Raw genomic sequence first — 15,945 nt, 5'->3', positions numbered from 1 at the left:
AGATCAGAAGGGCAAGATAATTGGCTCTGGAACTATAAAATCTGGTAACTCTCCTTCCATCTCTAATGTACTTCTTGTAGAAGGATTAACACATAACCTTTTATCTATCAGTCAATTAAGTGACAATGGTTATGATATAATCTTTAATCAAGAGTCTTGCAAGGCTGTAAATCAGAAGGATGGATCAATCCTATTTACAGGCAAGAGGAAGAACAACATCTATAAGACAGATCTGCAAGATCTTATGAGTCAGAAGGTGACTTGTCTTATGTCTGTTTCTGAAGAGCAGTGGGTCTGGCACAGGAGATTAGGTCATGCTAGTTTGAGAAAGATCTCTCAAATTAACAAACTGAATCTTGTCAGAGGACTCCCTAATCTGAAATTCCAATCAGATGCTCTTTGTGAAGCATGTCAGAAGGGCAAGTTCTCCAAACCTGCATTCAAGTCTAAGAATGTTGTTTCTACCTCAAGGCCATTAGAACTCTTGCACATTGATCTGTTTGGCCCAGTCAAAACAGCATCTGTCAGAGGAAAGAAATATGGATTAGTCATCGTAGATGATTATAGCCGCTGGACATGGGTAAAATTCTTAAAACACAAGGATGAGACTCATTCAGTGTTCTTTGATTTCTGCATTCAGATTCAATCTGAAAAAGAGTGTAAAATCATAAAGGTCAGAAGTGATCATGGTGGTGAATTTGAGAACAAATCCTTTGAAGAATTCTTCAAAGAAAATGGTATTGCCCATGATTTCTCTTGTCCTAGAACTCCACAGCAAAATGGGGTTGTAGAACGAAAGAATAGGACTCTTCAAGAAATGGCCAGAACCATGATCAATGAAACCAATATGGCTAAGCATTTCTGGGCAGAAGCAATAAACACTGCATGTTATATTCAGAATAGAATCTCTATCAGACCTATTCTAAATAAGACTCCCTATGAATTGTGGAAGAATAGAAAGCCCAACATTTCATATTTCCATCCTTTTGGATGTATATGCTTTATTCTGAACACTAAAGATCATCTTGGTAAGTTTGATTCCAAAGCTCAAAAGTGTTTCCTTCTTGGATATTCTGAACGCTCAAAAGGCTACAGGGTATACAATACTGAAACATTGGTTGTAGAAGAATCAATCAATATCAGGTTTGATGATAAGCTTGGTTCTGAAAAACCAAAGCAAGTTGATAATTTTGCAGGTTGTGATATTGACATATCAGAAGTTGTTGAGCCAAGAAGCAACGCATCAGAAGCAGAGCTTCTCAGAAGCAAAGAATCTGAAGATCAAGTAACAGCTTCTCTGGAGGATCTAAGTATTTCTGAAGAACCATCTGTCAGAAGATCATCCAGACTCATCTCTGGTCATTCAGAAGATGTCATTCTTGGAAAGAAGGATGATCCAATCAGAACAAGAGCATTCCTTAGGAACAATGCAGACTGTCAATTAGGTCTTGTATCTTTGATCGAGCCAACTTCTGTTGATCATGCTCTAGAAGATCCAGACTGGATAATTGCTATGCAAGAAGAACTAAATCAGTTTACAAGGAATGATGTTTGGGATCTTGTTCCTAGACCAGATGGATTCAATATAATCGGTACAAAATGGGTCTTCAGAAACAAGCTTAGTGAGAAAGGTGAAGTGGTAAGGAACAAAGCCAGACTGGTGGCTCAGGGTTATAGTCAGCAAGAAGGGATTGACTACACAGAAACCTTTGCACCAGTGGCCAGGTTAGAGTCTATTCGTCTATTAATTTCTTTTGCCACTCAACATAACATCACTCTCTATCAGATGGATGTTAAGAGTGCCTTCTTAAATGGTTATATAGATGAAGAAGTTTATGTCCATCAACCTCCTGGTTTTGAAGACTCTATGTCTCCTAATCATGTTTTTAAACTTAAGAAATCATTGTATGGATTGAAACAGGCTCCCAGAGCTTGGTATGAACGCTTAAGTTCTTTCCTTCTGGATAATGGTTTCACTAGAGGAAAAGTGGACACTACTCTCTTTTGTAAAACCTTTGAAAAGGATATTTTAATTTGTCAAATATATGTAGATGATATTATTTTTGGAACATCTAATGCTACACTTGGAAAGGAGTTTGCTAAGTCTATGCAGGCTGAGTTTGAAATGAGCATGATGGGAGAACTCAAGTATTTCCTTGGAATACAAATAAATCAAACATCAGAAGGAACGTATGTTCATCAAACCAAGTATGTGAAGGAACTTCTGAAGAAGTTCAATCTTCTAGACTGCAAAGAAGCCAAAACTCCTATGCATCCAACATGCATCCTAGGTAAGGATGAGGTAAGTAAGAAGGTAGATCAGAAGCTATATAGAGGTATGATTGGATCTCTTCTATATCTGACTGCTTCTAGACCTGACATTCTGTTCAGTGTTTGTTTGTGTGCTAGATTCCAATCGGATCCTAGAGAATCTCATTTAACTGCTGTTAAGAGGATTCTAAGGTATCTGAAAGGTACTACTAATGTTGGTTTAGTTTACAGAAAATCTAAAGAATACAACTTAGTAGGATTCTGCGATGCTGATTATGCTGGAGACAGAATTGAAAGAAAAAGTACTTCAGGAAGTTGCCAATTTATTGGAAGTCACTTAATCTCCTGGTACAGCAAGAAGCAAGCAACCATTGCTCTATCAACCACAGAAGCAGAATATGTCGCAGCTGCTGGTTGTAGTACACAGATGCTCTGGATGAAGAGTCAGTTAGAAGATTATCAGATATTTGAGAGTAACATTCCTATTTTCTGTGATAATACTTCTGCTATATGTTTATCTAAGAATCCTATTCTTCATTCAAAAGCTAAACATATTGAGATAAAACATCATTTCATAAGGGACTATGTTCAGAAGGGTGTTATATCTTTAAACTTTGTTGATACAGACCATCAATGGGCTGATATCTTTACAAAACCCCTGGCTGAAGATAGGTTTAAGTTCATTCTGAAGAACATCAGTATGGATTTGTGCCCAGAATGAGAAGATGAGAATTTCTCATGTATGAGTATCTTCTGAAATGCATGTGGAACATTTTTTTTATCAGAAGTTCTGATTGAATTCGTTTAGAAATTGTGATTCGGTTATTACTAACGTTTCATTGTCTAAGTTGATTCAGAACATCTTGTAAAGCAAAACAGCTGTTACGCTTTATCTCGGGAAGGTAAACCTGTCGTTACTATTCATGGATAAGCGCGCGTGCAGTTGAAGGGACGCCGACCATAGGTAACTGTGCAAGTCACTTCATTTGTCTTTATTATCTCTCCTCACGTCACGTAACATTAAATGTTTTTCATCTTGTTAAACATAGGAATCTTTTGTAATCCTTTTTTGATTATCAATGAAAAAATTTCCTTGTGTTTTACATTCCAGTAAATGTTTCTTTTGTCATTTTATACATCTGAATCTTTTTATATATATACTTTTTGATGTTATGACAAAAAGGGGGAGAAAGATAAATGATAAATGATTTGATTTAATCTATCAGTTGCTGGGTAAAGGCTCCCACACATTCACTAACAAGAACTGCAAGTTCTATATGGTTTAAGTGTTTTGCAGGTACAAAGAAGTGAAGTGAATCTTCAAAGCAAACACTAGAAGCAAAACCATTGAAACTGAAGCAAGCTGAGTGCTGTCAAGCTTCAGAGATCAGAAGCAAGAAAGAAGAATGAATCAGAAGCACTGATAATAGAATTTGAATATCATTGTCTATCCTGTTCTGACAAAATTCTATTTGCCCTGATACACATAATGTTATGGCTCTGATACATTACTTGCTCTGATACATGTTTTTAGCCTAAAATGCTCTGATACATTTGGCTCTGATACATATCATGTATTTGAATATACATTTTATGTTCTAACTCGTTCATGCTGACTTTTGTCGTTTAGTTTTTGTTCTGTAACATTTCAGGATGTAGAGATGCTCAAATGATGCTCTGGTACATTCAACAATGTTCTGATACAAATCTAGCATGAAGTGATGTTAGTAGACATTCAAAGTTCTGAAGCTATCCGAGGGAAGCAGAAATCAGAAGATGTGAATGTTCTAAAAGATCCAGAAATTCAAGTTCTGAAGCTGTCCTGAATGGAAGCAGAAGTCAGAAGCTGTGAATGTTCTGAAGATCAAAGAAATTCAAGTTCTGAAGCTGTCCTGAATGGAAGCAGAAGTCAGAAGCTGTGAATGTTCTGAAGATCAAAGAAATTCAAGTTCTGAAGCTGTCCAATGGAAGCAGAAGTCAGAAGCTATGGATTCTCTGAAGGCAGAAGCTCATATGATCGTCTCTACCGAAATAATCAGGGAAGTCTTTTATTAAAGTTCTTCGAGTATTTATTTCAGGGGGAGATTACTTATCTCAGGGGGAGATTGTTGATCTCAGGGGGAGACATATTCATATGCTTATGCTATAGCTGTGTAATTTGTCTTTTGCCGTCTACTCTTTCTGATCGCAAATTCATATCATTTATATATGTTTTTGTCATCATCAAAAAGGGGGAGATTGTTAGAACAAGATTTGTTCTTATCAATTATCTTAGTTTTGATGATAACAATAATATGAATTTTGCTTAAGATAATATGGTACTCTAATCCAATGCAATTTCCCTTTCAGGAAATATATATAAAGAGTACGCATAATTCAGCGCTCAGAAGATGTGTCTCAAATGGTTCAGCATGCAACATCAGAACATGGTCTGGCAAGACATCAGAAGATGGTCGAAGCAGAATCAGAACATGGGTCTATGGAAGCATCAGAAGAACATGAGATCAGAAGCACTGAAGATCAGAAGATGGTATCACGCTCAGAAGCACTTCAAGGTCAGAAGATCAGAAGATGCTGTGCACCAAGCTGTTTGACTCTGATGATATTCAAACGTCGTATTCACAAACATCAGATCAGAAGGAAGTACACGTGGCAGACTACGCTGACTGACAAAAGGAACGTTAAAGCTACTAAAGGCTACGTCAGTAGACACAGCGTGAACAAGGCTCGAGGTAGTTGACAAAAGCGTATAACATTAAATGCAAAGCTGTACGGAACACGCAAAGCATTAAATGCATTCAACGGTCATCTTCTCAACGCCTATAAATATGAAGTTCTGATGAGAAGCAAGGTTAACGATTTCGCACCAATACAATTCAAATTAACTTGCTGAAACGCTGTTCAAATCTAAACTCAGAATCTTCATCTTCATCAAAGCTCACTACATTGCTGTTGTAATATCTTAGTGAGATTAAGCTTAAATTGTAAGAGAAATATCACAGTTGTGATTATCGCTTTTAAGAAGCATTTGTAAACTCTTGAATTGATTACATTAAGTTGTAAGGAACTAGAGTGATCAGTTGATCAGTATACTCTAGGAAGTCTTAGCAGTTAGCTGAGCAGGAAGTCTTGGCAGTTAGCTGAGCAGGAAGTCTTGGCAGTTAGCTGAGCAGGAAGTCTTGGCAGTTGGCTGAGCAGGAAGTCTTGGCAGTTAGCTGAGCAGGAAGTCTTGGCAGTTGGCTGAGCAGAAAGTCTTAGGAGTGAACTAAGCCTAGAGTGATCGTGTTGATCAGTAGACTCTAGAAAAGTCTTAGGAGTGAACTAAGCAGTTGTTCCTGGAGTGATCAGGTTGTGATCAGAAGACTCTGGAAGACTTAGTTGCGGCTAAGTGGAAAACCATTGTAATCCGTGCGATTAGTGGATTAAATCCTCAGTTGAGGTAAATCATCTCTGCGGGGGTGGACTGGAGTAGCTTCGTTAACAGCGAACCAGGATAAAAATAATTGTGCATTTTATTTTTATCGCTCAAGATTTTAAGTCACACTTATTCAATCCCCCCCCTTTCTAAGTGTTTTTCTATCCTTCAAAAATTTCCAAATATCTTTAATGTTGTCGTACTATTTTGAAAATTAAAAATATAATAATGATTAACATTCTTTAATCATTCTATACAAAATCTTTTTTTTTAATGTCAAATATTTTCCTATACTTTTTAAAAAATCATTTTCGGAAGCCTTCTCTTCCTCTCCCTTCCATACTCTTAAACAAAGCCTAAGACAATGGGGGTATGGGTCATCTCTCTTATATACCTAACACTTCATCCATTTATAGTTGACGTGGACTTAACCACTCACTCTTGAATCATAACAATCTCCACCACAAGTGTGAGTCACTTATACTAAAATTGACCACAAACTTTTAGTTCCAGGTGGAGTACAAGATTATATTCTTTTACATGACATAGAGCACCGTTCAACCAAACCACCTGAAAGATATGAGTATGAAGACTTGGCAACCTATGCATTTCATACTAGTTCTAGAGACCCTTATACTTTTCAAGAGGCTATATCTAGTCAGAAGAAGGATAAGTGGATGGGTGCAGTGATGGATGAGATGAAGTCTTTTAAGAAAAATTATACATTAGAGCCTGTTCAACTTCCTAAGGGAAAAAGGGCCATAAGTTGTAAGTGGGTGTTCATGAGAAAACCAACAGTAACAAAAAAAGAAGAGGAAAAATTCAAGTGTTATCTTGTAGCAAAGGTGTACTCACAATAGAATGGGTCAATTATGATGAGATTTTTTCTTCGATTATCATATATATTTCTATCAGGGTAGTATTAGCCTTGGTAGCCAGCCAAGACATGCACTTAGAGCAGATAAATGTGAATACAACATTTCTTTTATCTTTCTCTTATTGTATGTTGATGGTATGTTGATTGTTGCTAATTATTTACATGGTATAAATGAACTGAAAAATGATGTTGGGGAAGGAATTTAACATGCAAGACTTAGGTGCTTTTAAGAAGATTCTTAGTATGGAAATTCACAAGGATAGGGAAATTATGTCTCTCTCAGAAAAGCTATGTTGTAAAGGTGTTAAACAAGTTTGGCACAAGTTAATCTGAAAGCCCTGAGTACTCCATTGGTGAATCACTTTAAGCTCTCATTGAATTAGTGTCCAAAGACAAATGCATAAACTGAGTATATGTCAAATGTCCCTTATTCCAATACTGTTGGTTGTTTAATGTATGTTATGATACCCACTAAACTAGATTTGGCACAAGTTGTAAGTCCAATATTGTAAGTTTATGTGAAAACTAAGAAAACATCATTAGGAAGAAGTAAAGTGGAATTTTAGGTGCTTTAAGGGTACTGTGAGTTATGACATCATGTTTAACAGTAAATGGGGGTGATCCTTCCGTTGTAGGTATGTTGATTCTGTTTGAATGAAATCTATTCATACTCCTTGGGTTTTGATAATAATAAAGTACTTAAAGAACAATAGGATATACTAACATTTGCTTAAGTGTGCAGGATCGTAAGCTCTGAATTAACTTGGTTATGACCCTGTTAAATAGCTTATAAAAAAAGCAAAGGTGTCAGATTCTGATAACTCAACTCTTGGAATCTCAGCTTCTGATGATAGTTCAGATTCTGGTGACCTGGACATTTTAGTATTGCGTCTACAGTCTGTACTTTGTGTGTAAAGCAGTTATATCTTGTCAAAAGCCAGATTATAGAGAAAGTCAACTAAGGCTTCTAGTGCAAGGCTCAAGGAATTTTGACATGACCGTTTTAGTCTGCTCAAACATCCTTATGGTTGGCATGTTTAAGAAAAATATCGTGGATAAAGTTTTTACTCAAAAGATGAATATCTTCACAATGTCATCCTCCGACATCTCTTTCTTGGAAATGTTTGTTAGGAAAGACACTTGTGCAAGTCATCTCCAATGACTCTTTTGTTTCTTCTATATAATGAGCTGAAGATTCAAGAGAAAGGTTACAACAAAATATTACAACAGGGACAAAAACTAATCTGATCACTAAGCTTCCGTATATATTTGTTTTATTGCACATAGTCTTGAGATTTCTTATCTTTATATATCTTAGAAATCTCAAGTAACAAAGTCTTTGTTTGTGTTGTATTATTTATGCACCACTGATTGTATACCAAATGCATCTTGTTGTCTATTCATCTGAACTATTTGTTTAGAGGTTTATTTGAAGTCTCTTGCATGCGTGCTTGAGAAAGGAAGTCTCTTTCATGATTGATTGAGCAAGGAAGTTTCTCGCAGTGTGCTTCAGAAAATAAAGTCTCTTGCTAGGTTACTTGAGCGAAAGTTTCTTTCTAGGTTGATTGAGCAAGGAAGTCTTGAGCTGGTTTGCTTAAGTAGGTTGTAATCAAGTTTTTATTATAGTGGAAAATCTTTTGTGGGACAAGGGAATTAGACTACTCTCGGTTGAAGAGGAACCAAGATAACTTTTGTGTGTGCTTTTACTTATTGCTTATGTGGTTTAACTATTTCTGCTGATATCTCTCCTTGCTTTGATTTTGAACTTATTCAGTCTCTGAAGCTGTTTTAAAAAAGAAGAAATAGATCCCACGATACACAATTCAACCCCATATTCTTGTGTATTTTTATCACCTTCAGATTCAGATAATGTTCATGATATGGATGACAAAGGTCTACAAATGGGCATGTCTTTACTTTAGCAGTAGAACCTATTTGTTGTTAGAAATCATCAGTAAAATCCACAATGGCCATGTCGACAATTGAAATAGAATACATGGCGACATGAGAAGCTGCCAAAGAAGCCTTATGGCTTATAAGATTGGTGGGAGAATTGGGTGTTAAGCAAGGTGAAGTTTCGTTGCATTGTGATAGTCAAAGTGCCATTTATTTGGCAAAGAATCTGGTGTATTATGCCAGGACTAAGCATATTTATGTGATGTTTCAAAGGATCATATAGTTACTTTCATCTAGACAGATATTACTTGAAAAGGTTTATACATCATAGAATGTAGCCAATATGTTAACCAAGCCAAGTAGTGACAAGTTTAGGTATTGCTTGAACTTGTTACATGTTTCTCAGTGTTAATCAAGAGGCGTACCTCCCCAGTTTCTAGAATGAATCGACATGAAAGAAGTCTTCATAGGTGTTTGATATTTGCCAAGGTAGATATCAGAGAGTTACTTGCATCTAGACCAAGCCAGGACCAAGCATATTTATGTGATGTTTCAAAGGATCAGAGAGTTACTTGCATCTAGACACATATTACTTGAAAATTTTCATACTTCATAGAATGTAGCTAATATGTTGACCAAGCCAAGCAGTGACAAGTTCAGGCATTGCTTGAACTTGTTACATGTTTCTCAGTGTTAATCAAGAGGTGTACCTCCCCAGTTTCTAGAATAAATCATCATGAAAGAAGTCTTCATAGGTGTTGGATATTTGCCAAGGTAGAAATTTTTGAGTATGGCTCATAATGTTGAGATAATTATGGGTTGTTGAGATAGTTATGAGTTGTTGAGAGTATATCTCATATTATTGAGATAATTTTGGATAAAGATAATTGTTTGTTGAGAGAAATTGAGGATTAAGGTAGGGATGACAAGTAGACCCAAACCCGTGGGCTCACCCGCACTTGAGTCAACAGGTGAAAACCCGAGTTGACTGAATTCGGGTGTCACTCGATATTTCGGGTGCGGGTTTAGATAGTTTGAAACTCGAACCAGAAACCTGAAACTACACCCGCTTAGACCTGAAATTACATAAGTGGCCTTAAATATAAATAAGTGTAACAAACTTGATGGAAAATTTTAGACTTTAATTTAAATTTCAATGTTGATGGAAAATTGTAATGTTGATGTTGGAAAGTTATAGTAAAATTGATGGAAAATTGTAATGTTGTTGCTGGAAAGTTGTAGGAAAATTGATGGAAAATTTCAATGTTACGGTTGTACTTTATGTGTTTTGCTGCGGGTTCAGGTGAAAAAATCAGAACCCAACGGATGTGGACGTGGGTGTTGTTTTGCCACTGAATAGCCTTTGGGTTTGGGTTCGGGTGCGAGTTTGGGTAGTGTGAAACCCGCACCGACCCTACCCGTTGTCATCCCTATTCACAAGAGATAAATAAAGGAAACTATAGCTACTCTATAGCTGTTGAATTAAGCATCATTGAGTGAATTGCTTTAACAAAGATAGATCGCGTCCATTGTCTTTAACTTTTGTTTATCTTTAATCTTCTATACTAGTTAATGTTCTAACAATGGGTAACAGATGACAATTAACCCTGGTGCGAAATATAAAGTAACAATGTTCGACGGAACGAGTAATTTTGGATTATGGCAAAGGAGAGTTAAGGATCTGTTGACTCAGTAAAGGCGTTGCGTGAGATGAAACCAAACGAAATGAATGATACAAATTAGGCAGAAATAAAAGAAAAGTTTGTAGAATTGATTCGTTTATTTGTTTCAGATGAGATGATGTATCATATTATGGACCTAACAGATTTAAAGGAGGTTTGAGACAAATTAAAAAGTCAATATATATCAAAAACATTAATGGACAATTTATTATGAGTTCAAATCTAAACCTCCCGTTATTTGTAAATTTTTTGTGGGAAAGAAAAAACAATTTTAGAATGACACTTGCATTACATTTTTTTTAGAAAGACCTGGTGTTTTGAATAACCTTTGTCAAAGTGATAAGAAATTAAAAAGAAGAAGATAAATGAAAAAAAAAAAAAAAACAAATTCATAATGTATTATTTATTAGAACAACTTTTCACAATACACAATTCTGAATAATAATATCAAAACACTTTGATAAATACTAGAATCTTTCGGTTGATCCATTTCAAACAAACTCATTATTGTTCATTGGCATTTTCAATTAAAAAGATATATGTATAGATTTTATTTTAATTTTACTGGAAGTATAGATTTTATTTAAAACGTAATACAGATTTTAATTTCATATTTATTACAAGCCTTCAGAATCTCATATTCAGTTTTTGTTGGATTTATTTGCATTCATTTTGATTCAACCACCAAACATAATCCCACAGTTTTAACCATAAATTTCTCTGGACGACATCAATCAATGCATTTTGGTCAAAATAAAAATTACGATGTTCAATGCATGCATTTTTACATGTTATGACATTTACATATCATGTTTTAAAATAAAATAAAAAATAAATAAACAAAAAGTTCTAGATAAAGCAAAGTGCGGTAGAGCGGAAATAGGAGCGTAATGCTTACGTGTCCTTTTGCATAGATAAATAGAAATATACAATAATTGGAAATAATATAAATAACCAGAAGAATTAAAAGAAAAAGCCATATAAAACGTTTCATGCTTTAGAAGAAAATAGTATCCGATTTATTAATAATTTTTTATTACTTTAAAATTCTATTAGATTATAAAATTATAAAATAATTCATTTACATAAACAGGAAATTCTATAAAATTATTACAAAAATAAAAACCTAATTAAATATTAATGTATATGTATAGTAAATATAAGGATTCAAAGAATTAGTCTAATCAATTATGCAAAATATAATATATTGATATCTAAATATCTAAAAAAAAACATATAAAAATATATAGTAACTTTTCTTATAAAAGCTAAATAATAGTTTTGATATCTAAATATATAAGATATTGATATAATGTTAAAAGATTTAATTTGTATATTTGTCATTATTGTAAATAATTTTTACACTATAAATTATTAGACATATTTGACTTTGTTCATATTTATGTATCACATCATTTTTCTAATTCAATGTAATATGCTTACTTTATAAAAAAAAAATACAGACAATTTAAAATAGTTGTTTTAAATCTTTATTTATATTTAATTTTTTATTAATATTTTTATAGATTAAATTGACCAAAAAATAGAATAAATAAAAAACAAATTATTCAGAATAAATTTATGACCCAAATAAATAATAAAATATATAAATACAAGTGTATTTACACTTTTAATATATATTTATAAATTAAAATAATAACACATATCTTGACCAAAAATAAATAAAATCAGATATACCTTCTCCATTTCCTTTTTCACACATGCCAGCCATGTTACCGTTGTTTATAAAAAAAATAAAAAGCTCATTTTTTTCCAACGAGAGTCAATGATCCAACGGTCACAAACTACTAGCCGTTAACTTTTTTTTCTAGTTTTTTTTTAAACAAATACCCAATTTTTGTCTCCGCACAGACAAATACCCGTTTTTCGCGTTTCTGCAAGAGTCTCTCTTTTTCTTCTTCATATTTGTAGCTGCTAGTGTCACTGCTAGTGGTTACGCAAAAAAAATTCTTCTTTTTTCGAGTTTGGGTTCTTGGGTCTGATTTTTTTTCTTGAATCGAATTGATTCTTGGGTTTTGATTTTTTGTTTCTGGGCGTGATTTGTTTTTGCAATATTAATAACCGAATTAAACTTTAAAGAAAACGAAAAACAATAACAAGATGGTTATTTCTTCTGATGATAATAAGGCCAATGCAGTCGTGCCCAGAAATTGTCAAGGTACTACATTGTTGAAATTTTGATGGGAACGAACAACATGTGCAATTTTGTTTTAAAGATTTATGATTTGAAATTGGGTTTTTGATTATAGTTAAAGATTTGAAATGGGTTTTTGAAAGTTTTAATCTTTTTTGAATTTTAGGTGGTGGAAGAAATGCTGGGCAGAATAGGAGAACTTTGAGTGTGATTAATCAGAATCTTGTGCAGGGTCGACCTTACCCTTGTGTTGTTAACAAGAGGGCGTTGGTTTCTGAGTAATTCTCCTTTTCTGATTTATTGTTGTGGATTTTTGTGATTCTTTATTTTTGAGGATTTTAGTTTTTGATTTCTTTAAGGTTAATTGTCTTGTTTTCTTGTTTGTGTTTTTTTTTTTTTCAGTAAACATGAGATTTGTGAAAAGAAACAGGCTGATCTGGGACATCGACCCATCACAAGGTGGGGATTATGGATTTCTTAATTGATTTTCTTTTTGTTGTTAGGAAGTTTCTGATCAAAATTGTTGCGAAAATTTGAAAGTTAATGTCATGTTTTGCTGTTGTCAATTTCAAACTTGTAGATTGATGCTGATTGAATATGGGGTGTGATTTTCATTTTGTTTTCATCTTCTTGTTGTTAGGAATTATGTGGAATTTAATGTCATGAAATGAAATTATGATGTTTTGAATTTCAAACTTGTAGATCCATGCTGATTTTATGGGTGTATGGAAATGGAATGTGATTGAAATTTCTGTAAAATTTTGAAATGGTACTTTATTGTGAAATTAAGATTCTGAGAAATGGGGAAAGAAATAATGACTCGTGCTTAATCTTGCAACCATGATTTATGTAACAAAATGATGAATTAATGAAACTTTATGTTGATGTATTGTTTGTTAATCAGAAGGTTTGCTGCAAAAATTGCTGGTTCACAGCAGCAATCTCATGCTGAGGTAATTTAATTTCTCTTTTTCTTCATTTGTATTTGTGATATTTATTCATTCTTGAACTAAAATCTGAATTATGGTTTCCAATTTGAATAGAAACCTAAGAATTCAAATCCATTGAATTCGAAACCCAATGTGTTTGGAAAAGCCATTGCTGTTGATGATGAACACAAGACACCGGGGGATCAACAACCCGAGCCTATGACTTTAGAGCAAACTGAACCAATGCATAGTGATCCAGATGAGATGGTAATTCTTTCATTCATTTTTAAGTCTGTTTTTTTCTTCTGTTTAATCTGTTTTGATGTTTGATTCGTCTCCTTGTACTGCCTTTTAGGAAGAGGTTGAGATGGAGGATATTGATGGAGAGGGGGTTTTGGACATTGATGGCTCTGATGCAAATAATGCTCTTGCTGTTGTGGAATATATCGAAGATCTTCACTCTTACTACCGAAAAGTTGAGGTACTTGTGATGCAAATCATGTTTTTTCGCAACAGTTATATTATTGTTGAGTAATGAATGCACAACATAGTTTGAGTCCAATTTCATAATGTGCAAGAGTTATGAATTATATTCGAGTTGTGTGTTAATTGTAGTATCTGGATCAACAAATCGACTATATGCGCCTCGTTTATAATGGAATTATTCCGCTTATGTAAATTTCAACTGTGATTTTAATATGATCATGCAGGCATTTATTATAAATCAATAAACTTACAAATGGAGTTTGGTTCTGCTAATCTGTTGTGTGCTTTTGTATTTTCACTAAATTATGGTAATTTCAATGTGAAATTAATGCATAGTAGCATGCTAGAGTTGATCATGTAATCGCACTTGGATTTTTACTTAAGATGATAACCATGAATATTTGACATTGTGTGTGTCGGATTTTTGCCATCTTTCGTTCCTTCTATCTCTTGCTTCTGTGTTATGTATTGAAAAGAACATACGCATATCAAACTTCTTTCTGATCAGATGATCAAAATTGATTGTAAAATGACCGACATTTTCTTCCTGCAGTGCATTGGCTGTGTTTCTCCGAACTATATGGAAGACCAAGTTGACCTTAATGATAGGATGAGGGCTATACTAGTTGACTGGCTTATTGAGGTACTGCGAATGCTCCTACTTTCGAATGATTGATTTCAGTTTCATTTGATATATCCGGCTTAAATATCAATTTGCTTTTGTTTGATATATCAGGTTCATGACAAATTTGACCTCATGCAAGAGACATTGTTTCTTACAATTAATCTCATAGACAGATTCTTGGCAAAGCAAAATATCATAAGAAAGAAACTTCAGCTGGTTGGTCTTGTTGCCATGCTTTTGGCATGCAAATACGAGGAAGTCTCGGTTCCTGTCGTCTCGGATCTAATCCATATCTCTGACAAAGCTTATTCAAGGAAGGAACTTCTCCAAATGGTAACAGTTTTTCAATCTTGTAATAATAACTTCCTACATTTGTTGGATCCATGCAAAATTCAATATAGCTAACTGTCTAGATTTCTTTCCAAACACCGCAGGAGAAGTTGATGCTCAACACCTTGCAGTATAACATGTCTCTACCAACAGCATATGTTTTCATGAGACGATTTCTCAAGGCTGCTCAAGCTAACAAAAAGGTCGGTACTCGTATTTCTCCCAAATATTTCCATCTAGTTTAATAAACCGTATTTCCTTACTCATTTTCTTGACTCTATATTATGAACAGCTTGAGATGGTAGCTTTTTTCTTGGTAGAGCTGTCTCTGGTGGATTATGGGATGCTGAAGTTTCCACCATCCTTGGTGGCTGCTGCTGCAGTCTACACAGCGCAATGCACTGTCAGCGGTTTCAAACACTGGAACAAAACTTGCGAATGGCACACCAACTACTCGGAAGATCAGCTATCGTAAGCATTTTCATTTCAACTCTTTTTAGTTATGTGATACGAGACCGTTAAATTTGAACAAATACACTGATTGTTTATCTGATTTTGGACTTGTATACTTGTAGAGAGTGCGCTAAGATGATGGTTGGATTACACCAGAAAGCTGGAACGGGAAAGCTTACAGGAGCGCATAGGAAGTATTGCTCGGCGAAGTTCAGCTTCACCGCAAAATGCGAACCAGCGTGTTTTCTTCTGGAGAATTGCGAGTCGTAGCCGTAGGAGGGAGTCTCGACAAAGATACCTTATGTTTGTTGAGATTTTGGGGGGTTAAGAATGGAGCATATAGAGTGCAACTTTGGTTGCTCTCTGATGCTAAGTTACTTCACTTATTTTTTGGTTATTTTGTTATCTTTTTTATGTTCAATGATTGAACATCATAATAATTCAGAACTTGTGTATTTTTCTCTTGAACAAAATAATGGGATATAGCAACAATTGCTATATTGTCTATATCCTCTTTCATTTGATACTTTAATAACTCTTAAGTTGTGAATATGCAACTTCAATTCATTTTTATCATTGGTATGAACTGATTGATTGGAATAGAATGGTGAACCATATTTTGGAATGTATCAGTGTTTTTTATACCGTTGGTTTAGTTTTTAAATTTCAAATATTTTTAACTTGTAGTAATAATAATTCTCACTTTACACATTTGATCCCATTATTGGAGTGCTTTTTGTCGCATTTGGAACTTTGCAATGGAATCTATGCCAACTGTCACCATCAATGTGTTGTATTAGTCTTGACTCTTGAGGATAATTTAGTA

The 15,945-nt window shown here is 34.3% G+C and overlaps 1 protein-coding gene across 1 annotated transcript; it reads left to right on the top strand.

Moving 5' to 3' along the window:
• The first annotated feature begins 12,016 nt into the window (after positions 1–12,016).
• On the top strand, positions 12,017–15,626 carry LOC131641151 (G2/mitotic-specific cyclin-2-like). Its single transcript, XM_058911469.1, has 11 exons — positions 12,017–12,320; positions 12,463–12,574; positions 12,699–12,755; positions 13,201–13,249; positions 13,340–13,492; positions 13,581–13,706; positions 14,265–14,354; positions 14,448–14,669; positions 14,771–14,869; positions 14,959–15,137; positions 15,242–15,626. Exons 1-11 carry the CDS (start codon positions 12,263–12,265, stop codon positions 15,387–15,389), a joined length of 1,293 nt encoding a protein of 430 aa, XP_058767452.1. The 5' UTR covers positions 12,017–12,262; the 3' UTR covers positions 15,390–15,626.
• The last annotated feature ends 319 nt before the right edge of the window (positions 15,627–15,945 follow it).

This window comes from Vicia villosa, linkage group LG1, assembly GCF_029867415.1.
Source record: "Vicia villosa cultivar HV-30 ecotype Madison, WI linkage group LG1, Vvil1.0, whole genome shotgun sequence".
NCBI lineage: Eukaryota > Viridiplantae > Streptophyta > Magnoliopsida > Fabales > Fabaceae > Vicia > Vicia villosa.
This window is presented reverse-complemented; position numbering and strand designations above follow the sequence as displayed.

Excerpts from the sequence above, each read along its gene's own strand:
- LOC131641151 (XM_058911469.1), top strand. The coding sequence starts at position 12,263 with ATGGTTATTTCTTCTGATGATAATAAGGCCAATGCAGTCGTGCCCAGA. Across the intron at positions 12,321-12,462 it reads CGTGCCCAGAAATTGTCAAG|GTGGTGGAAGAAATGCTGGG; the intron begins GTACTACATTGT and ends TTTGAATTTTAG. Across the intron at positions 15,138-15,241 it reads TACTCGGAAGATCAGCTATC|AGAGTGCGCTAAGATGATGG; the intron begins GTAAGCATTTTC and ends GTATACTTGTAG.